This window comes from Cryptotermes secundus, unplaced genomic scaffold, assembly GCF_002891405.2.
Source record: "Cryptotermes secundus unplaced genomic scaffold, Csec_1.0 scaffold130, whole genome shotgun sequence".
Taxonomy (NCBI): domain Eukaryota; kingdom Metazoa; phylum Arthropoda; class Insecta; order Blattodea; family Kalotermitidae; genus Cryptotermes; species Cryptotermes secundus.
The window spans coordinates 47,699-71,535 of record NW_019731216.1 but is presented as its reverse complement, the minus strand read 5'-3'; the positions used below and the strand labels follow the sequence as shown (position 1 = coordinate 71,535).

Genomic DNA, 23,837 nt, shown 5'->3' with positions numbered 1-23,837 from the left:
TTCTGTATTTAAGTTTCCTATAAATTTAAAAACTGACTGCAAAAGCCACTCAAAAGATGGGAATAACTATCACAATATATTTAGAATCTGGCTTCTGAAGTAACGAAGCATGAAAACTTAGAACTACCAATTGTCTAACAGTCTGTTTCCTAAGGCAAATGTTGGATGGTTTCCATGTTAATGACCTTGGCTATGTAATTCCTTGTCATTTCAATTCTGCTTTCTGCTTTGTCACTAGAAGTTGGTGAAAAGATAAAAAATCTCTATCATAGAACTTAATGTTTAGTAACATACAGAACCACTTACACAGTAAATAATGAAAACTAATGTTAAACAAACACCTGCACACACCATTCAGTCAGCTACAGGAAAAGAAGCTCCACATAAGGTACCACATATAATAAATAATACAAACATCCAAATGAATACAGTGTATAGAAAGCCCATTTACACCCCGATATAATCATTCTAACTATGGGAAAACCTTGATTCTGTAGTTCACAATATATTTTATACATCAGTATTCAAATCTTATGATCAAATTAAGGGCAATGTTAACTATTCTGCAATTTACCTTACACATTATTCTGTAGTAACAAAAGATCTCCACTGACTGGAACTAGCACTGACAATTCTAAAATGTTTCCAGCAGTTTCTGCCTCTATACGCAGAGGCTAGGGCAGTAAGATATACAGGATAATAAATAGCTGTTGTAGTTAGCTGAATCAGTTACTGTTTTCTCATGAGCAACATGTCACATGACTTCATATTACCCCTCATCCCCTGCCTTTCAGCATGAAGTCATGTAAGTATAAATCGTATGTTACACTGCAATATCCTGATGTAGTGAACATAAGAGAATACAAAGAATTTTTCAGTTAAACTATTATCATTGTGTGTATGCCATCAACTCTTCAGTGAAGCAGTACACAGTGCAGATGAAGCATCTATTATTACATCTCTCTTTGTATTAATTGACCTACAATCATAATTTTTTCTCACCTATCTCATTTACATTTATCTTAGCAAATTTTTCTTTTGAATACAGCACAGCTGTGATTTATGCCACAAAGAAATAATTTATTGAGCAACAGAGTGCAAAACAAAATATTACACCCAAAAAGAGGATATATATGATCTCTCAAGACACGTCCATATCTTGCAAATATGGTATACCACTTTTGGAAAATCATATGCAGCTATGTTGGATTTGAGGTTCTTCCAGTGCTGTCTTCTGGTATGTGACACTGTGTAGTCCAGTAGAAGTCCACTGACATTTCTCTGTCACATCAGTGAACTTTTAGTGGACTACACAGCATTACACACCAGAAGATAGCACTCTTCACGTGAAACTACATGTAGAGGCCTGAATTGCAACCATGGCAGGAAACATGTGAATCAAGTGAAAACTAGACTTGAGGCAGTAAAGGCTGGAATAGCATGGCAAAAGTTCCCAGGTAAATATCATATTCTGAATAGGAATTCAGAGGAATCAATACCATGAAATAATGTCACATTTAAGTCTAGTTAACATTTGATGTAATCTTTCCAAATTCTTTAATGTAACTTTTCATATTATTTGCATATGTACATCAAACAACATTTGTGAATTAACTTGAAATGCACTTGGCAAATTGCAAAAAACTCACAAAAGAAGGAGTAACGTTTCTTTCTTGAAAACTACAGTTCTCCCAATGTCTTTCCTACACAATTTTGGTTGTCACTAATTTCTAATCTACTTCTTTGACACTGGTCTATAAGCCAATTTGCGACTCTTGATGACTGACCACTTGTGGCGCTTGATGTAATAGCTAACAGCAAGCAGCAAGGAGAAAATGAAGAGGCTCTGAAACATGATTAAGCACACATTAATTATTGTACTGTAAGACACGAATCAGGTTTCTGAGTGCAGAAGAAAAACTTACTTAGCATGGCACGGTGTCTACAGCATAACGATAGAAGATACTTCATCCAAATTGTGAACTCTTTACATGCCTTCATATTTCTACAAAAAATCTATCCTTTTTAACAGAGCATGTCACTCAATTAATTTCACTTGCAAGCAAAAAAGAAGCCAATACATTGTATGCTGCTCTAATAATACTGCTAACAAGCTCAGTAAATACAAGTAACAGTTACAGGTTTGTAAGTCACATCTAAAAGAGCACATAGAAAATATATGCTGATGATATGAACTGCACTGTGCAAACATGAAATATTATTTACAATATGCTGACTATGAAAATGATTTCATAAATCAACTACTAATGACACATGGAATGAAATGGCAGTTATCAGTACTGTCATGTGTAAGAGTGACTACAGATGGGGTTTTGGATAATTTGATTTACTGACTACTTACAGGTTGTAACTTCAAATAACTGTAACTCCATTGGTGATTTCCACATTTTACAAATCACTACAGCACACGCTAAGTCTTTTCCAGCATGCAGTGTCTTCACTAGATGTTTCCTGGTAATGGCTTCTAACAATGGCTACTCCTCTGCTTCCATGCTCAACTAATCTCTAAATAGCAGCTCCCTTCCAACTGTCCTCCTTATAAAACTTTTGCATGGACCGATTAGAAAATACCGTTACCAACACTACCTCTATTGTTGCAAGCATATCTGTTGCCACAGGAACATGTTCACTGAGACACTGCCTATAAACAGTTCTACATACTACAGTATTATTAACTAGACTTCAGTTAAAGACTCAGTAACTTCTTTTGTATTGCTCTTGAATAACTAAGGGTGCTATTTTATATTTACAGTAATGTGGAGGAAGTCCACATTTGACAAAGGAAATGGAAACCTATCCTTATCTGCCTGAACTTTCATTACTAACACTTAGATTAACATGTATTTGTGACTTTTCCGGTCAAAAAGCATAAAATATATTATGACAGAGAAGAAACACACCCCGACTGAAACTCAGAACACACTTTCACTATTCTGTACAGTGATCCTTTATGTGAAAATATTAAAAAGTGAAAACTACTGAAAAAGTGTACTAAACCCTTCAAAAATAATGATATATAATTAACAAGTGTTGATGGGAAGTCATATTCATTGAGCAGACTGTTTATCTGTCTATCTCTATATTGCATCTCTCCAGTACTTGACAGATTTGAATAAAATTTTGTACAGAAAATCTGCATTACAGACCGAGGACTACATTTCATTTTGATCATCAGAAATTCAATGTTTACTTAAGGACACAAATGAGTACTACCTCATACTTCTTAAAATGTATACTAGCTTGAAAAACGGTTTCATAAGAAGGTATAGGGCCTAATGAAGTGCACATTTTAGGTCACTGACATACAGTGAAACCTCAGTATCTGGTAATTTCCCATTCTGTCATTTCTCATATTTACCATCCACTACTTAACACATCATGTCACTACTTGTCTCACATAACATGTATGTCATTTTCTACTGCTTAACAGCATCGAACTATCAGGAAAGGATCTCAAACCAGTTCTCCGATGATTTTGTACCTTATTGACTATATGCTTGCAACAAACTCAGTATTTATATCTACAAAGTCAAATAAGAAATGCAAGAGGCCAATTCTGAAGTCAGCTGCCAATGAAAGGCAAGTTAAAATGTGACTAAGAATCCTGTGCTTATTTGACTGCAAACTGCCTGCCCCATATACTGAAAGTATATAAAGTGCACATACTAGCAGTAAAAAGCACAAGGATACCACTGACTATGCCCTGCTACCTGTACATGGACATTGGTAGGCTCCCATATCCGTATATTGAGGGATGTGTGAGCATAAAGGTGTAGTTAAGTGTGCACTACTTTGGAAGCTTAGACATCTGTCTGAAGTGACACTATTTGAATGGAGTGGAAGAGGGGAATGGAACACGAGGGCAAAATTACATGATTAATTACTTATATCTGAATATAAAAGTAAAGCTATCCCTGTACCAGGCCTTGAAGGCCCATAGGGCTGTGAGACATTGAGGGTCCCACATTATCTAGACAATCGGCTCAAAGATGGCAGTAAGGTTGTCAGCCTTACACGCCACTTTACTCCCCAGGAAAATTATTTAATTAATTCCTGGTACTCACTTATGTTAGAGGCTGAGTTGACTCCAGGGCCACAGTGCGGCTGGAAGGATTAGGTAAATTGAAAAAAACCTAACGACCTCAGTGGGACTTGAACCCGCGATCTTCTGGCTTGTAGCACAGCCCCTCAACCAACTATGCTACCACATGCCCCCTATATCTGCATATACTAAACAAATAATTTATGGCTAATGATTGGTTGTAAAAATATGATATTTAATTTCTTTCTCTGAAATGTATTGTCCCATAGCAGTGGTGTGCATATTACAAATGATAATGTAGCGCACAGGAATTTAATCAAGATATGGTTAATTACAGGCACTGTTCCCACTTAAGAAGGCAGATGTCACAGCTACAAACCTTGATCAACATTAACTTCCTCTGGTCATATTCAGGCTCACCAGCCCACTTCAGAAACGTTGATACATCCTTCGCTAGCTGGCTGGCATAAGCTGGAGTACCATCTGCATATTCTATAGTCTGAAAACAGTAATATTCAGTTATTTCTTGTAATAATATGTACAATAGAATCTCTACCTTGCTTACTTCATAAGGTTCTGGACCCTCTCAAGATACAAAGCATATTTATGCAGGATTGGCATGCACAGGAAGATTCTGAAAGACATTTCAATGGTTATGCAGATACATTTTAAGGCAAAAAATAAGATAAAGTAGATCTGGACACACCTAAATTCTGGATACAGGCCTCTAATGTGGGTTTCAAGAAGCATCAGCATCAAAGGCTGTTCACACTAGAATTAAACTTAAAGTAAAAGGCCCAATACATGAACCCTAGTAAAATTAAATAAATTTACATATACACGTCAGGCTGTGAAGGGTACTGACAGGTCAAGGGCAAAATACAAATTAAACAAACAATAATTTCACATTAAAAGGTGATAAGAATTCCTCAGAGTGTATACTGGCCTGTTTCTGAGGCCCTAAAGCAACTACACATTAAAATCATATATGTTCCATTGAGAAAGCAAGGAAGATTGATAAATTAAACAGATTTGACAACCCCTATGCCATTATGGAAAACTGTACAACGGTCATCACCATAACATTTCATAGGTGCAGAACAGTAATGGTAGACCACGGTGTGTACAAAAATATCCCAGGTTGAAGCAGATGACAAATTAAGAGTACAGCTCTGTATATGGCATACAGGTTTTGCCACGTGCGTGCTACTGAAACCGTGCATACAGTAAGAGAAAACCTGATCTCTGTAACAAAGGCACAACCAGTCAAACCTTCAACATGTGACCCATCTACAAAAACCACTGTGCAGTCCTTATACCCAGAAAGGAGTTCTGCAAAATTCTGGTGATACATAAGAGCAGGTGATTCCCCTCTCATATGACAGAAGAGCAAAAGGTTGCAGGGTTCACTCACTGTGGAAATGCAAGAGTCTGCTAGGAATAATTTACAGCAAGTGTAAGTGGGCCAATGAAGGTCCATGCTTACAGGTCAAAGAACTGTGATGCATAACTCATATATATGTCATGGTCGGATGGGATGAGATGTATAACCATTAGATGAGCAACAGGACCATGCTGCCAACTTCGCTGCATAATGAGACAGGAGGAGATTCCTTTGCAAAGAAAGTGGAGTTTCTCTGGATTCCACATGCACTCCCTTGGCGCCTCGCATGGAAGATGCTAATGTCAAGACAAACCCTGTGCTGTGAACAAGGTTCATCACAGTCTACACTTCACTGCAGAGCCATGTATGAAACTTACAGATCAGGCCGCGCTCAAGATGGAGTCTAAGCTTCATGTCTCCACCTGAAGACCTGCCATTCCATTTAGTGCAGAGCCATCTCCAGTTAGGTTCCCCTGAAGGTGTGCCGTCAAGGAGAAGACCTTGAAATTTGACAGGTGGCGCAAACAGAACAGCATTGTTATTGAGGAGCAGATTGGGGGGATGTGAAGTGTATAGATTGGGTTTTTGTGGCAGAAAGAAAAATCCTTCTGCTAGAACTGTGTGGCAGACAATTTATAGCAACCTCTACTGTAACAATTCTCTACGAACCACAGTAGATAACAATGTCATCAGCATACAGTGATGCTAAGGCAGATGTACCTACCTCACTAATCATCCCATTGATGGTGACTGTAAACAAGGTAACACTTATAATCAACCCTTGCAGAACTACATTTCTTGAAGATAACATGAACACAGAAGTAATGATCCTGGAGGAAGCTTGAAGGAAAAAGAAGCAGCCAATCCCTGGGATTCCACCAATGGAGGGCCTAGTATCAAAACATGGTGTCATACACCTTCACATTTTCCATGCAGGTGCAGAGGTGTGACTGCATTTACCTAAAATGTGTTATAGTTTCTTCCACTTGATATCTTAACTCAAGTACAAAGAAAACCAGACATAAAAGCCTCACCCAGGACATGCATTTAGCTTCACATATTACAAACTGAGAAATGACATGGAGGAATTTCAATAAGATCAGGTTTTTCTCTGTGAGTTGGGTATGAAACTTATCTTTTTTTTTATGGATATTGTCATGACATTTGTCTGTCCACCAAGGGACATGTATACAGAGATGCCTGAGGGATAATCAGGGATGATATAAATTTGGTAGGAGCCCAGTGTCCATAAAATACTCCACCTTTGAGTCAAAAGATGGAAACTGCCAGTCCTTAAATGTCAATAAGCAAGAGAAACCCACCCAGTCACCATGTTCGATGATCCATTTCAAATATCATGTTATGATTGGAGATGGTGTAAAAATGTGAATATTTATAGGATAGTGCCCAGTACAACATAATGAGGAAAAATGGACCATTCAAGATGCATTGCTAAGTCCAGACTCCAAACAATATCTAGGGGATACTAGGTTTCTGACCCTCGGCAGAAGAGCATATCTGCACCTGTGTTTAGAAGAATGATATTGGACCCAGCATATCATTACAAACTATTCTTCTCCTTTTGTCACTATAGACTGATCTCCAGAGAATATTCCTAGTGCTGAAATCACAAAGAATGAATGAATGGGGCAGGTAATGGTGGCATGAGCTATTAGTGTTGCTGAAAAGAAGTAAATGTTGCAGGTGGTAAATAAACAGATGGGTAGATTTCAATAGAGTGCAATGACCGATAGTGGACACTGGAGGGTATCTGGAACACAGCAGATACAATCCCTAACTAGAAAGCTGTCCCCCTACTGCTCCTATCACTTTCAAGATGGCCATGATGATGGAGTATGACACCAAACAGGTTTGGTGAACAGGAGGTACAAAGATGAGTTTCTTGATGACAGATGTTGGTTGGGTCACAATACTGGGTTACATCCTATATGTTAAGGAATACAAAAACTTTTCATGTCCCACTACACAGGTTTCATAATGAGTGGCCAAAACGGGAGATCAGTTCTGTCTCCCTATACACTTTCCCTTAGGAGTGCAACCCACCTGAGCCACATGTATCTGATGGGAACTTCAAATGGCTGGGTTTGGTTCCATGGTCAAATTCCTTTTCTCAGGCACATGAATGTGAGCAGAAAAGGGAGTTTTTCTTTGTTTGCATGTGTTCATGATGACAGCTACAGAACAGGATCAGATGTTTGGGTTTCCACACTGTGCACTGGTGACTGATATAAATGTACGCTTACACCAGGCACACAAGCACTAAACATTCCAACACAAAGAGAAAACCAACAATAAGAAAGTAAACCAATAAATAAAAATATATCAGACAGGATACAGCAACTTGGGATATGGATCTGACTAAACTGCAGTAGCCCCTGGTATAAATGGCTGCAGTCTTGCTTCTCACATCAACTTCTCATAAGTAATGTACAGCTGAGACACAGGACTGACTCTGTCTTAGGTTTAGTCTTCCAAGAACATGGGCTCTTTTTGATCCAGATATATATGACACTTCTTGTAAATGGATGGATGGGACCTGTGTAGTTTATGCAGTCAGGCACACTGGAACATGGTGCCTCACCATAACCATTTTCATCACAGGATGAACTCAATATGCATTACTGCAGAGTGCAGCTAACCCTCTGGCAATGGAAGAATAATATTGGGTTTTATTATATATGGTAGATCAGTGAGGCAGGAGCTTATCCCTCTTCCTGATTAACCTGTAATATTAGAGGTGGACTGGCTGGTCAGTGCAGATTGAATCTGCTCATGTGACAAGCCATCCAGACAGTCATGCTGAGGAATCACTGGGAGGAGTTTGTCCCCCCACACTGTGGATGGGATAGGATCCAAACAGACTTGCTTTAAGTGATATCCATTTCCTTTTCATTAAGACCCCAAGCATAAGGGTTCCACTTATTAACCAAGAAACTTTCTTCACCTTATCAACAGTATACTCTAGGACGTGTGTATGTAAGAATCATGAAGCTGCCATCTTCAACATAAGAATATTGTCAAACTGATGACCCCATTAGCCTCAGGTTGGTTTTTGGGGCAAAGTAGCCACGATGAAAATGTTTCCCCTCTGAAAGTGTCAGCATCAGCCTACCAGTGGGTAGGGGGTTAAGAGAAAAAGATACAGGAACCACCTGGTCAGTGATGGTGTTGGGACCTAAATCATGACCCAATCTCAGGAAATACTTCAAAGAAAACATTAATAACAATTACAAACCCAGCGGTAAGTTGTACATCACTGGTGAGCTGCAGCTTGGACCCCAACCACAGGAATAATGATTCACCATTCCCCACTCTGCACCATCCAAATATATGTAGGTGTATGCATGCATTTACAGGACTTGTAACTGATCACATTGCAGCTTCCCCCACTGGTACCACATCAGAATATGTCATATGGGTGCTGAATAGAGAACCGTATGAGCTTCTTAACTTATGGTCTGGGCTCTGCACCTAAAATTGTATACTGGGGTCAGTGAGAAGAGCCCAGTCTTGAAGTTCTCATATGGACACAAGTTGGAAGGCAGCTGAAACAATGGGACAGCACCCAGGAAATATGAAAGATGGCTGCTAGTGAGTAAAAAGTAAAAAAAAAGTAAAGCTACCCCTGTAACAGGCCTTGAAGGCCCATAGGGTTGTGAGATGTTGAGGTTCCCACATTATCTAGACAGTCAGCTCAAAGATGGCAGTAAGGTTGTCAGCCTTACGCGTCAGCCACGCTTTACTCCCCAGGAGAATTATTTAATTAATTCCTGGTACTCATTTCTGTTAGAGGCTGAGTGAACCCCAGGGCCATAGTGCGGCTGGAAGGATTAGGTCAATTGAAAAACTCCAATAACCTCATCGGGACTTGAACCCGTGACCTTCTGGCTTGTAGCATAGCCCCACAACCAACAATTCAATAAATTTACAGGACCTTCAGGACCTTAATATCTACGAAATTATAAACCTAGAAGAAGCTGTGTTGAACATGAACAGATGTTGCAAGCTCTGGTATCTTTAAGATGTGGATAGTGTTCAGCACACAAAAGGGGCCAGAGAACACACACAAAAAGTTATGATGAACTGGAACACACGACACACAAAAATGGAAGAAGGCACATACACCCACACCCACATGCTTGCATGAACACACACACAATTTGGACTGTTTATGAGAATTCATTCCCAATCCCTTAATACTTATTATTCGTATATCAAGTGGTCTGCCATTAAAGATTAGAAGATACCTCATTGTAGAGCGCTTGAGCCATACTGATGGCTCCTCCGGGGAAGTATGGATTATAATACTGTCCTTCCCTCAGGACAATTCCTGCTGGAGCATCACAGTAGCCAGTGAGAAGTGCAAATATATAGTCCTGAAAGAAAGTTATCATTGAAAATGAGCATTACAGTGATTGATACCTGGCCCACATTTTCATCACCCACTTCAGCTGCCACTACAAAATTAAGGCAGAAGAGATGTGGGAGTCACTAAGCCACTGAGAGGTCAATCTTGTGTCAATCCACACGTGTACGCACCTCTCCACCATGTCGGGCAAGTGCAATGTAACTTAAATCAGGTGGAAAGGCTCCATTATTTGCAGCTCGAGCAGCTTCTTCATTTGGATAAGGGCTGGGAAAGTAGTCAGACAACTTTCCAGGCCTCATGTACATGTTGCCTGCCTCATCTGGACCATCTTGAATCTGCAGGCAATAAAAAGCATAAAGTTCAATTAAAATTAAAATTACTATAGACAAAATGGTTTAAATGGCAATGATATAATTCAGTTCGCAGATAGGGTGGAAAAAAATTCCATAAAAGACCATGCACAACCAAATATATCCGTTCATTACGACTGACTGGTTGGATAATTCATAGGTCATTTAACAGAACTGCATGTACAGAAGTTAAGTGGCTCTATATAAGAAGGCAGTACTGTAAGAGAGGAAGGACAGGAAGTGACCAGGAGATTCTAAAGGGTTCTGACGATGGTGGATGACACGCAGAATTACTGGGTTTTTTTGGACTTTTTCCATCGTCTGGAATTCTAGGTAATAGAGGACACGATGTTTCGGAAACTGTCTTCAGGTGAGAAAGGAAGACACCTGTTTTGCATTTTAGATGCTCTTTACAGTATTTTTTTTATATATGAACGTAAAATTTGTTATCTGTTGCCTGTATTAAATAAGCCATACAAAAATACTACTTTCTTTCTGCTCTTGTTCAAAAATACCCATTTGGTCACTCACTGGTGTTATTTAGCTTAGTCATGGAAGGCATATGTAATAACTAAATTTCTTAAACAATTTAATGTAAAAAAACAACATTCTGGGTTGGGTGTTGAATTGTATTTTCTACCTACATAGAGTGTCAGCACTAAAGAAGTTAGGAAAGCATGGGTTTATAGCAAAATCTGGTATGTTTCTGATCCTTAAATGTTTCTTTAAGGCAAAAAACTGATGATTTATATTCTGTCTGACCATTTCTTGAACACTCTGTAATGTAACCACCAATTATAATACTGCACCTATGGGAAACAGAAACTCACACTATGGAAGTTTGCTTTATGAACTCCCTACCTAAACATAACCATTTTTCATAAGAGCAGGAACTACCTGTATACTCCATGAGCACAACTAACTTCATGGAGCTGAGACCTTCTTGAGAAGCCACCAGTTGTGCAGCTACTCAAGAGCTTCCCAGCATTTATGGAATGAACGTTAGTTACTGTGCTCACAAGAGCCCATTACTGGTACCTATATTGAGCCACATCAATCCAGTCCATACGACCCCATCCCATCTCTATAAGATCCATTTTAACATTGTACACATCTACATCTTGGTCTTCCTAGTGGTCTCTTTCCTTCTGGCTTTCCCACAAATATATACTCAATGAACACTGAAGGCATAACTGTGTACTACACTAGATGTTCTCAAAGTATACTCACCTGAACTTCTTCGGCTTCTGCTTTCGCTTCTGCTTCTGTATGGGAAACTCCAACCAAGTTACGATATGCAATATATCTCATGCTGTGGCATGCAGCACATACTTGTTTATATACTTCATAGCCACGACGAATGCTGCAAATCAAAGCATACCATTTCAGAAAACCATTTACAATTGTTAAGAACTGTGTTCTTTCAAAAAACAAAAAATTAATTATAGAAATGTTAATGAAAATATATTAATTTCACTGAGGTAAGATGGCTCAAGAAGTAACACTAAATTAGACTCCGTGTAGTCCACAAGAGAACTACTGACTGAGCGACTGCTGCTTGTCGGTGAAGTTAGTGGCAACTTTTATGGATAAAGGGTGTCATGTGGTCAGCACAATGAATCCCCAGGGCTGTTAATCTAGGTTTTCTAGACTGGAGCCGCCATTTCCGTGAAACACCTCCTCAATTATCCTCACTAGGCTGAGTGGACCCTGTTCCAGACCCACTACTTCTCAGAAAATCTGGTAGCACCGAGAACCGAAACTGGGAACTCTGGATCTGTAACTAGGAACTCTGACCACTAGCCCACAGAGGCGGTCCCAAGAAGTAACACTTCTAACTTATACAGAATGTCCCAGGAGGAATGGACCAAACTTCGGGAGGGTGTTCCTTATGTTAAAGTATGCCGATATAACCCAAAACACCTATATCCAAAGTTGAACGGTTACAGAGATAATGGCCCAAGAAAAGTGTGATCTTCTGGCGGGTCCACGCACTGTACCTGTCAGCTGAGAGGCCTTATCTGTGTTTGTCCTTGAGTGCTGTGATTCACCCTAGCCGTACTTATGTAGTTGGCTTATACCAGAATGCGCAGTCAGCACGTTATGTCAGCGCTCGCCAGTCATGTGTCATGTATAGTGCTTGGAAACCCTAAGGACAATTATGACATGGCGAGCAAGTATTTTATACTTCAATTTTATGGCTTCATGTCACTCACAAGTTAGTTTGATGTTACGTACATTATTAACATTACAGAATCCACATATTCCTGCCAGTTTTAATATGTATTTTATAATCAACAAGTGTGCAACGCCGGTCAAAGTTTGACAATTCTCTGGCCATTATCGCCGTAGCTGTTCAACTTTGGACATAGGTGTTTTGGGTTATATCGGCATACTTTAACATAAGGAACACCCTCCCGAAGTTTGGTCCATTCTTCCTGGGATACCCTGTATATGTGAGGTACCAGTTGAAATCTTGGCTAGGGTGCCAAATACCCAGAACTAGATTTTTCATTCTTTTCCTCAATTCCTCCAGGCAAATGCTGGGGCAAGTACCTCAAATGATGTCATCACTGCTTCCTACCATAAGCTTTCAGATTCATTATTCACTAACCATGCAATCATTTGACGCTACTGACAGCATCATTAAATAAACAATAAACATATATGAAATTAGATTCCAAGAGACTTTAATTCAACACAAGATGGGGACTTTCTATGTTCAGTATGTAAGATTTGAGGTTTTCATGGTGGTGACTATGAAGAAAGCAGTCTTCTGGGATGTGGTGACGCGTAGATATTGTGTTAACCGATATTTCGGAGGAATGTGTCACCTCCATCTTCAGGGTTGAAGACAAGAAGAAATCCGTGAGCGAAACAGCGTGAGCAGGAGCCGCAAATTATAGAGCTACTCAAGAATTTCCCAGGATCTTATGGAACCCAAAGGTTCATTACCATGGTCACAAGAGCCCTCCACTGGTTCCTATCCTGAACAAGATCAATTGAATCCATACCATACCATCCTCTCTCTCTCTCTAAGATCCATTTTAATATTCTACATCCACCTATGCCTTGGTCTTCCAAGCAGTCTCTTTCTTTCTGGCTTTCCCACCAATATCCTATACACATTCCTCTTCTATGCCATTCGTGCTACATGCCCTGCCCACCTCATTCTCCTTGACTTGATCCTTAACATTCCAAGTAATGAATCTCATGTCCATTTTCTTTGGCCTAGGTTGTTTATCCAGAGGATCTGTCCAGGTCTGAAGCTTTATGAACATTTTTGTAACAAGCTTATTTTTTACAGTGAGGAGTTGTTAGCCCCTCGCCAAACCAAGCTGCAGGACCACTCCCTGTCAGCTGTCCGCAACTGCTTATTCAATACATTTGCAGCCTCTCTCCAAACCTGGAGGGTGTCTCCTCCATCTGCCACCTGAGGATGCGCCATGCCGTGGTGACGAGGGACCCACCTAACATGGTCACCATCTAAGTACTATTATATATTCAACAACGTCGGAAGGGAAAGCTGACAATACAACTGTTAAGAAAGGTTGGTCAGTTGAGTGGGAGAGGGCTGTTACAGGAATGGAACCCATATACAATACTTTCGTCATTTTAAACATATCAGAGTAAGAAATCTGTCTCTGTATAGTTCCATCTGGTGACATAAGCCACTAGATACAGCTATTAACCATAACTGTCAGTCATAAGCTTAGTATGACTTGAGCTAGTGCAGCTGGTATAGCGAATGGCTGTGGGCTGAATGACCGCGAGGCCCACCCAGCCTACTATCTGATGGGTACCAGTGACTCTTTCCCTAGGGGTAAAGTGGCTGGGGCATGAAGCTTACCACTCAACTCCAACTAATGCCGAGGTGAAGAAAACACATCCACTCCCTCATACATCTTCATGGTATAGCATTTAATTAGTTAAGCACATGGACAACTTTACCTTCTTTTTTACCATAAGTTTAACAATATTCTTTGAGGGCACAACCATATTCCTATATTTTGAAGTAGCAGGGGTTACAGCTGTATCTTAGACTGGCGGAGACTCCTGCTGACTACAATACTGACCTTATGACGTACATCGGTTTGAATCATTTCCAATATGAGATGTGTGCTGTAGTGTTAATACAATGTTCCACAGCTCAGTTTTAGTGTAAGAACATGTGTTTACAGAGTAGTAATAAGTGTATACAACAGTCAAATAAATTCAAGGTTACTTAGCTATGGCAGGAGGAGGTATGATAAAAAACAAGGAAGGAAAACCCCTCTGAAGTTGTCACTAAACTTGTACACTAATATCTTCAGCAACTTTAATGCTAAGAACCTTGAAATGGCTTTACAATGACTAACAAATCTTACATCAGAAATAACTAACAAACCAAAAACCACTACATACAGACTACAATCAAAAGGCCAAAGTTAAGGGGGGGACATAAAAGTAAAGCTATCCCTGTACCAGGCCATGAAGGCCCATATCACAACTGTGTGATAAATATCACGATTTCATAAAGTGTGCAGTTCCTGCAAATGTGCACCAGTTCTACTTAAAAATGAGATCTCTAAATTACACAAAATTTTGGTGAAGCAAACATGGATGTCTGGCTGCCCAGTTCTCCATGAAGCACTTTACATCAGCTGATGACAGTACTTCAGTTTAAATACACACAAAGATACTGTGAATACCTGCTGATAAAGGGAGATGCCATTGTTCTATGATGGAGAAAGTACCTCAGAATATGAAAAAATACAGGAAATAAAAATGTCCTATTGCTTTGATAAACACTACACACATTGTGATTACCAACATAACATTTAAACTGGCAGCACAAAGCTTTTCTAACTGGATTGACTATGGGACTTAAAAACCCTAGTGGTAATTCTGATTACCAACATAACATTTAAACTAGCAGCACAATGCTTTTCTAAGTGGGTCGACTATGGGACTTATGGAAGAAGGTCTACCTATCACTGAGTTGGAATTTACAGAGAAGTGTCATGAAGAGATGGCTAGAAGGAGGTATGAAGAGTGGTTTGATTAAGTTCTTCCATACTTGAGGTGAATGCTTTTCTTATCATGGACAATGCACCATATCTTACAATTATGATGGACAAGGTATCAACCAAACTGTATACGAAGACTGGTGACCAGGATTGGTTACATTCCCATAACATATCCTATTACAACAATTATAACAAATGGGAACTACTGGACTGCATCTTAGCATCCATCTTATCCAAGTGCCAACAGTATAAGTTGACAAGATGGCTGCACTATCTAGAAACAAATTCTGAGACTTTCCCCTACAATTGGAATTATATGAAGCAAGGTGAAATATGACAAAGCCAGAAAAAAAATAGGTGCTTCACTCTACTCGAAGAATGAAAGTGACAGATAATTGAACGCATCAGGTTATGCCACACATATGGAAAGACTGCATTCATCATGTGATTTGCAAAGGGCAAAGTTAGCATATAGAGAATAGCCTATCTGTGCTTTGCTTGTGAATGTTTCTGAACAGGTAGTACATACCACCATGCAGCCTATAGGAGGAAGGGTGGGGGTACTCTTTACATTGGCTCTCAAACATTATAGTTAGATATAGCATACATTTTCATGAGGTCTGTTACACTTCAAATGAAGAGTCTGGAGTAAAAGCCCAGTATTACACCAGAAACATGCGTGTTATGGGATTAAATGAATCAATAGTATGCCCCTCTGTTTACTCCTATTACCTGTTTCCAGACTGCCAACACCAATGTAGAAAGTGGTGTAGGACTGAAACCAGTCTTTTAAGTAATGTCAGAAATATGTGGAGAGCAACAAAATAATGGTAATTACCTGCTATGGTCAAGTGAAGAAAAGAAACCACTATGACTCCACGGATTTTTGGGTGGATGAAGCTCAAGTTCTGTAGCTTTGACTGACTGATCAAGAGCAAACAGAAGAGTACCTGCTCCACCTGTGACAATCCCTAGTGTTGCAAACAGCTGTTAAAAAAAACAGATAAGCATGACTGGAACCCTTGATGACCATAAAATTTATATCATAATTAGGTCATTCAATATCAAGTTTTATGTCAAGTCGTACTAACCGTTTTACGTCCTTTTGCCCAGCCATTAAATCGTGCTGTGGAGAAACTGCTAACCTATAAATGCAGAGTAATGAGAATCATTACAAGCGCCAGCATATTACCATACCACTATAGCAAATATAATCATAATACCGAAATATTTCGCACCAAGAAAGCTCAATAATATGGGGTGCCGATCACAGCAGCCGCGCGGTCTAGGCATGAAATGTCTTCGCCCGTTCGAACACTGGGATCGTGCTTTCGAATCCCACTCAAGGCAATGATGTTTGCGTTTATTCTGTGTTTATGTGTACGTAGCGGCCTTGTGACAGGCTGATCACCCATCTAAGGAGTCCTACCGACTGTCTTAAGATCAAGAAACTGAAGTGAAACAAGCCTTTCACGGATGCCCTATGCACTAAGTGGGAGCAACAGGAATAAACAGATGGATAGATAGATACACAGACATACAATACAGGCTAATTATAATTGTTCAGTAAATACAGCTGCCTCTAAATTAACGCTTATGAATATATTAACCTCCACCGAATCCCAATACCGATAACATACTAGAGATCTGTACAGTTTAATAATAATCTTTTCTCAGAGTAGACTTTTTACCATATGTGAGGGGAACCAAATGTATGCTATAAATTAAATCAGCGGCATACCTGATGCCGCACAGCACCACGATTCGTTTTTAAAATACCAGCTCCGCAAATTCTTCTCACGCTAGCCGCCATTATGAGGAGAAGGTACTAATAAGTAAGTCATAATAATAAATCGATTAATATTAAATTTCCCTACACTTATACTGACAGTAAATATTGCATAATTAGAAATTATAAATAAATGTCTGCAATCTTCATTCGTGATTTAAGAATATAGGGAATTAGAAATATCAAGACGCCATCTGGTCACCTTTTCTGACGTCACAAATGTACTGTACGCCATTTTTGTCGGTATTAGAGGTATTAGATAAGGGTTTTAGTAGAGATCGTGCAGATGGTGAAGTGATTCCGTAAATATCAGAGCAATCCCGGTGTTACAAGACTCTGTTAAGATGAGTACGGGAATGCCCGAACTCGGCAGTAAAATAAGTTTGATATCGAAAGCAGATATCCGTTATGAAGGACGATTATTTACAGTTGATCCTCAGGAATGCACAATTGCATTGTCAAGCGGTAAGTGGGAAAAAGGACGTACCTACGCCGCATTGGGTTTCAGTGTTTGGATTCGTCGAATGAATAGAACCATTGTCGTTGGCACATGACTGATTTAATGTGATACGTGTGTGGAAACACTAAATGTATCTTAAGTATTGTCATTCGTTAATTCGATTCGTTTTTACATATGTAATGTCAAATTTTTGACAGTTCTTTTTTCGTATTTTTAAGGTATTATGACTGCTTTACGAAAACTTCCACATGTAATACTTTTCTTCTTAACAGTTCGTTCCTTCGGGACTGAGGATCGTGAGACACAATACCCCATAGCACCACAGAATCAGGTCTATGACTACATTTTATTCAGGGGTTCTGACATAAAAGACATAAGAGTGGTGAACAATGTTGGGCCTTTGCAGAATGTACCAAACGATCCAGCAATTGTACAGGTAAGAGCATGTATGGTTTATGTGCAGTTTCAATTAGACATTTTGAGTGAAAAGTGCTTTTGGTATAATAATTGCAGAGAACACATTTAAGACATGCACATTGCTGTTTGTCCATTGGATTTTGTTGGGGGATTGGAGTGGAATGTTTGGAATGTGCAATCTGTTCTACTTATGTTTATTTTGGGATTGGGTATAAAGTTTTCTTTCTTTGAACCAAGGTTTTATGAACGAATGGGCCTTCTCGGCCCTTGCACCGCGACCTACAGTGATGTATTGTGCTTCCCCTTATGATACCAGGGATTTAAATCTGTGCTGCATCATTTGGATCTTAATGTTTTGTAAAAATTTGTCATGTTTGATATGGAGAGCAGCGAGTGGGTTGATTGAAAGGGGGTGGTAAGAGGTTTTGTCTTCAAGTCTGTAATTTATTTCGTGAATCATTCACAAAATCAGTATGTAAATAAATCCTGAAATTCCAAAAAATTTTCTCACTATATAAACATTTTTTAGTTTTAGATCCATACCTTTTCTTTGAACCATTTTTTTTCTCTCTGATGTACATTTAAGTTATACACTGTGATAATTTTGTAATTTACTGTAAAAATGTCCACGATTTATTCCAACCGTCTTAACAGTGCACACATTTATTCACCTTACTCTTCTCTCTTGCACTACATGTTTCAGCACAAAAGTGCCATCTTCAGATGCTTTTCGATGTACGTCAAACTACTTTATTGCATGCCCTGTTGTCTGTATACTAAANTTTAATATTTTTAATATTTAAAATTTATCAATATATATGATGAATATATATTTTAGTATAAAGACAACAGGGCATGCAATGAAGTAGTTTGACGTACATCGAAAAGCACCTGAAGATGGCACTTTAGTGCTGAAACATGTAGTGCAAGAGAGAAGAGTAAGGTGAATAAATGTATGCACTGTAAGACGGTTGGAATAAATCATGGACATAAATCAGTGCAACAGGATGCTAAAATATAACATTACTGTAAAAAGTTGAGGTGCATAAGTGGAAGCGTCCAATACTCCTTGCTAGTCAGGAAATGGAGAGCGACTTCTTGTGGAATTTGCGAGCCTCTGCCATAGCAATGCCTGCATTACAGTGTATGCTGGAAATGCTTGCTGCTGCTGTTTTGTTAACAGGGTTTATTTTATCATTACTTGGCAAAAGAGAACTAATCAAAATGCAGAGTGACCATCGAAGAGAAATTGGATGAATATTCTGTTGAAGTATCTTTCAGACACCTTGCATAGGAGACTGGATTGTGTGCATTTTGACTGCAATCTCAGGCCCTGCTACTGTTTTGAACATTCATCAAACTTCTTATTGCATCCTGTGTCTGAAATGCCATGTGAGATTTATACACTGAAATGAGTGTTCACATTTTTTTTTCAGTGGCTCTCCCAGTCCATTCATGGCTCAGGCCGCTTATAGAATTCCGTAATCATTTTTCACAGATGGTAGAACTCCTTGGATGAGTTATCAGCATGTCGCAAGGCCGCTACCTACACAGGTCAACACAAACACAGAATAAACACACCAAACATTCATGCCCTGAGAGAGATTCAAACCCATAATCTCAGTGTCCGAGTGAGCGAAGACATTTCATGCCTTAGACTGTGCGACTACTGTGACAGGTGTTCACATATCATACCCATGTGAAAAATAAGGAGATCTAGCCTGTCTCCTATTTAGCACTGCTGGTTGGGCCCATCTGAGTAGGCATGTACCTGAGGGTGAAGACATAGAGTGCAGTTTACAGAAATCTGTTTGAAAAAAGAAACAGGGGAAATGAAGAAAGCTGTCTTCTGGGATGTGGCACTGTGTAGAAATTGTGTTGACTGACATTTTGGAGGAATGTGAGTTAACACAATTTCTACATGGCACTACATCCCAGAACACAGTCACTGCCGTGAAAACCTCAAATCTTACAAACTGCAGAAATGGTTCCCTTACTTTTCACATGGGTATGATATGTGAACACTCATTTCAGTGAGTAAATCTTACATGTCATTTCAGACACAGAAAGCAACAAGAAGTTAGAATGTTCAACACAACAGGGCTTGAGATTACAGTCAAAATGCACACAGACTAATCTCCTGTGCAAGGTTGTTGAACAGAATATTCATCCAATTTCTCTTCAGTGGTCACTCAGCATTTTGATTAGCTCTGTGTTATCAAGTAACGATAAAAATCAACTCCCCTAACAAAATAGCAGCAGCAAGCATTTCCAGCATATGCTATTCTGAGGCTTGTGAATTCCACTAGCAGTCAGACTCCATGGTCTGACTAGGAAGGAGGTGTGTCAAACTTTCTTTCCTTCACACCTTGTCAGTTTGCAGCAATCTGAATATATATCAGGGACAAATGGAAATAGCAGAACAAGGACAGAAAGGGAAGATGGTAAAGCAGACTCAGTACGGATGCAGTTACCAAGAGTATCTCATATGCCTGGATAGTGGCAGGCCTGAGATCACTTGGAATCATTGCATGTGTTTAATTTGGTAGCAGCTACAAAGTAATCTATTTTGGTATTTTACATAAAAGTGTGACTTCCTGCTGTGATTTAGCATTTTATTATTGCAACCCTTGTAAACAAGAATATTTGATTTACACGAGTGTGAATTTAGTATGCATTGGGCTCTGTAAACATACACCTGCCACAGGGCTGACACGAAGCTGATTTTAAACTTCCTGTTTTGTCTCTTTTGCCACATTACAACCCCTTGCATTGTATGTTAAGTTTTGACAGTGTTCCTGCATGAAACAACTGTAGAACTTGCTTGACAGGTTTTCATGAAATTTGATGTTGGAGAATTTTATGAAGAATTGTCAGGCCATTTAAATTTCAGTTTAGATCAGTTTTAACAACCACATTACAAGATCTACGTAGGTAGGCTGAAAGGTAATGCACACATGGTTGTAGAGCGCGAATGAAATGACCTTCAGAAGCTTGCCAGGTGGCATGTGGAAGTAACATTCCCCCCTCAATACGCATGCACAGGTTTGAGGTCGTTGCGTTCATCCAGTGTATTTCGAGAAGCGGAAGTATGGAGACGTGTTCTAGTGCTATGTCAAAGCGAGTTAAACAGCGTGCTGTTATCAAATTTTTAACTGCTGAAAAAGTGACTCCTACTGAGATTCATCGTCGCTTAAAGGCTGTTTATGTTGACGATGCTGTTGATAGGTCTATTGTAAATCGATGGGTAATAAAATTTCATGGTTGTGAGCCTGGAAAAGCCATAATTGTTGATGAAACACACAGCGGACATCCGAGCACTGCCACAGACGATTATCATCTCAAACTCGTCGACGATTTGATTCAAAATGACCGGCGAATCACTCAAAAGCGTATCGCAAACCATATTGGAATATCCAAGGAACGTGTCGGCTTCATTATTGAACAGTTGGGATACCGTAAAATCTGTGCACAATGGGTACCACGCCATCTCACAGACGAGAACAAACAGCGTTGATTGGAATGCTGCGAGCAACTTTTGCAGCGCTACTGTGATGAAGGAGACGACTTTCTTTTGAATATTGTGACGGGGGACAAGTCATGGGTCCATCGTTACGACCCAGAAGAGAAAAGACAGAGCGCTGAATATCAACATCCATCTTCTCCTCAGGTGAAAAGTTCAGAACACGACCATCCGCCAAAAAACTTCTTTTGACTGTGTTTTGGGATACTCACCAAGTTTATGTGACCGATTTTCTGGAACGAGGGGCAATGGTAAATACTTCTCAGTACATACTGTCTCTAAAACACCTCCGGCGTCGAGTTTGTCGTGTTAGAGGCAGCCTGGCATCAATAATCTTGCAACATGACAGCGCTCGTCCACACACCTCGTGCGCAACTGAAGAGGCTCTGCGAAACCTGAAGTTTGAACCGATCCCACACCCTCCTTATTCCCCGACCTTGCGCTTTGCAATTTTTATTTTTTTCCTCTACTCAAGAGAGACCTCAAGGGTAATCATTACACCTTGGACGATGACGTGAAGGCAGATGTCAAGTCCTGGATTTGAGAATAGTCGGAAGAATTTTTCGGTGACAGAATGAAAAAACTTGTTACACGTTGGGAGAAATGTGTTAGCCTTAACGGTGACTACATTGAAAAATAAATATATGCTTTTGAAACTTAAGAATTGTACTTAATGTACTTTTTGCCCGATCTTGCTATTTGTTTTTGTTTGCGCTCTACAAGCATGTGTGTATTACTTTTCAGCCTACCACGTATATGCAATTCTGTGTGTATCTCAAGTATAACTTGTTGAATATTTGTTGGAGTCCAGAATGTTTTGAACAGAAGTTGTAGAGAAAAATGTAACATATTTTATATTCTTTCTTTCCACTAAGATTACAGTTTTCTGGATGATTGAAGAAATTGGCTGCTTTGTGTACATTTATGAATTTCCATATTTGGTCATCACCGTTATATCTCAGCCACACCTGAAAGTTGGATTATCCATGTTTTTCCATTTTTTTATCTCTTTTGCCTCCCTGAGGATGTATTATCAGGGATGTACTTTATAGACTGATTCTTGTTATATTTTTTGTTGGACTGCATTGAATTGCCTTCTTTGCTGCTGCTATTACAGAAAGTGTGTATGAACTTCAGACATTGTATTTTCAGTATCATGAACAAGAAGGAAAATATGGTTGCATGACCATTTTAGATTCGGAAAAGTTTTGCACCTTACAGATCTTCTGTTGTCAGACATATTTCTTGTGGTAGCTGCTTGAAAATAAGTCAGCAGACTGGAACATGATGCATAGACTAATATGCCAAGAAATATTTTTATGCTGGGTTGTGCACCATTATAATGTACATAGTATTGTATGTATGTACCCTGGGGATGATACTGCGTATGATGAAATATGTTGGGACAGTGAGGAATTTGAAGTAGGCTTAAGAAGTTCTGATGTAATTGTCTGTAATGTGATGATAAACAATGTCAAGAAGTTGTATGAGATTTTTGTGCTTTTTTTCTTCTTCAGCTGTCTGTTCCTGCTGCCCTTGGTTCAACAGCGTACCATCAGACTGGAGGTTTTTCACATCCAGTACTTGGACCTGTGGGTCCTGGGTTAACGCAGTACCCAGGCGCATATGGTGCGATGGGGGCAATCACAGGTCTTCCAAGTGCTGTTGCCCAAGGAATGGGCTTGCACAGAGATACTCGTTCTTTAGCAAAGCAGCCAAGTGAGTTGGTTAAACCAGTCCAGGTGCCTGATCATTCAACCAACAGAGACCAAGGTGCGAGAAACTGTAACTGTTTTTGCTTCCAAACTGGGCATGCTTTGGATTCTAAGGAGGATTGTTCTACCTGCCATGCTTGATCTCAGCTTATGTAACACTTTGCTGTGAGGTCACAAGAGACATCTCCGTGGTATTCTTTCCTGTTTCCCTTGATTGTTGTGTTGTAGCATGTTATTTATTTTTATAGTGTAATATTTTCTCTTTGCTGTTTCTTGATTGTCTTGCCTGCTGAAGCATTAGTACCAGATTGTAGTTTTTGGCAAGTTAATATTGCTGTTGGAAATTTTAAAAAGTGTAAATTATCTGACATAGGTAAGGTTCAAGAAAATTTACCCATCTGTGATAACATTTCACATTCAGAGGTCCATGAATATACACTTTAAATTGGAATAAGGAAGAATTTCCGCAGCAGTCTTAATGGTTCTGTTAAGAGTGGCCATTTATAAAGGGGGAGTGGAATACAACCTTTTAAGAAATCCGTCAGTTTTATATAAATCACATTCTTCTGCCAGGCATAATGAAATTGGGATAATCAATGTGGATTACTATTCACATTTTCTATATAGATACAGTAGAACTTGGTTATAACGTCATCAAAGGGACCTAAAAATAGTGTCCTTATAAACGAATGTCGTCGTAACCGAAATGGGCACTTCCACAGTAGCCTTATGTTAGT

The 23,837-nt window shown here is 39.4% G+C and overlaps 2 protein-coding genes across 6 annotated transcripts in view; one reads left to right on the top strand and one right to left on the bottom strand.

The window, feature by feature from the left end:
- Positions 1–1,522: 1,522 nt before the first annotated feature.
- On the bottom strand, positions 1,523–17,039 carry LOC111866413 (cytochrome c1, heme protein, mitochondrial). Its single transcript, XM_023855337.2, has 8 exons — positions 16,938–17,039; positions 16,288–16,341; positions 16,035–16,183; positions 11,418–11,550; positions 10,008–10,172; positions 9,716–9,844; positions 4,443–4,562; positions 1,523–1,846 (listed from the first exon to the last, which is right to left on the bottom strand). Exons 1-8 carry the CDS (start codon positions 17,007–17,009, stop codon positions 1,736–1,738), a joined length of 933 nt encoding a protein of 310 aa, XP_023711105.1. The 5' UTR covers positions 17,010–17,039; the 3' UTR covers positions 1,523–1,735.
- Positions 17,040–17,215: 176 nt separating this feature from the next.
- Positions 17,216–23,837, top strand: part of LOC111866416 (protein LSM14 homolog A) — a 52,186-nt gene continuing 45,564 nt past the window's right edge. For 3 of the 5 annotated variants that reach the window (XM_023855342.2, XM_023855340.2, XM_023855345.2), the window contains exons 1-3: positions 17,216–17,450; positions 17,718–17,881; positions 22,903–23,158. In XM_023855342.2, coding sequence (XP_023711110.1) covers positions 17,330–17,450; positions 17,718–17,881; positions 22,903–23,158 — 541 coding nt within the window. In that variant the 5' untranslated portion in view covers positions 17,216–17,329. The remainder of the gene's footprint in view (positions 17,451–17,717; positions 17,882–22,902; positions 23,159–23,837) is intronic. The other 2 variants (XM_023855344.2, XM_023855343.2) reach the window with 1 other exon arrangement.

Excerpts from the sequence above, each read along its gene's own strand:
- LOC111866413 (XM_023855337.2), bottom strand. The coding sequence starts at position 17,009 with ATGGCGGCTAGCGTGAGAAGAATTTGCGGAGCTGGTATTTTAAAAACG. Across the intron at positions 16,342-16,937 it reads GTGGTGCTGTGCGGCATCAG|GTTAGCAGTTTCTCCACAGC; the intron begins GTATGCCGCTGA and ends CTGCATTTATAG. Across the intron at positions 16,184-16,287 it reads GGGCAAAAGGACGTAAAACG|CTGTTTGCAACACTAGGGAT; the intron begins GTTAGTACGACT and ends TTTTTTTAACAG.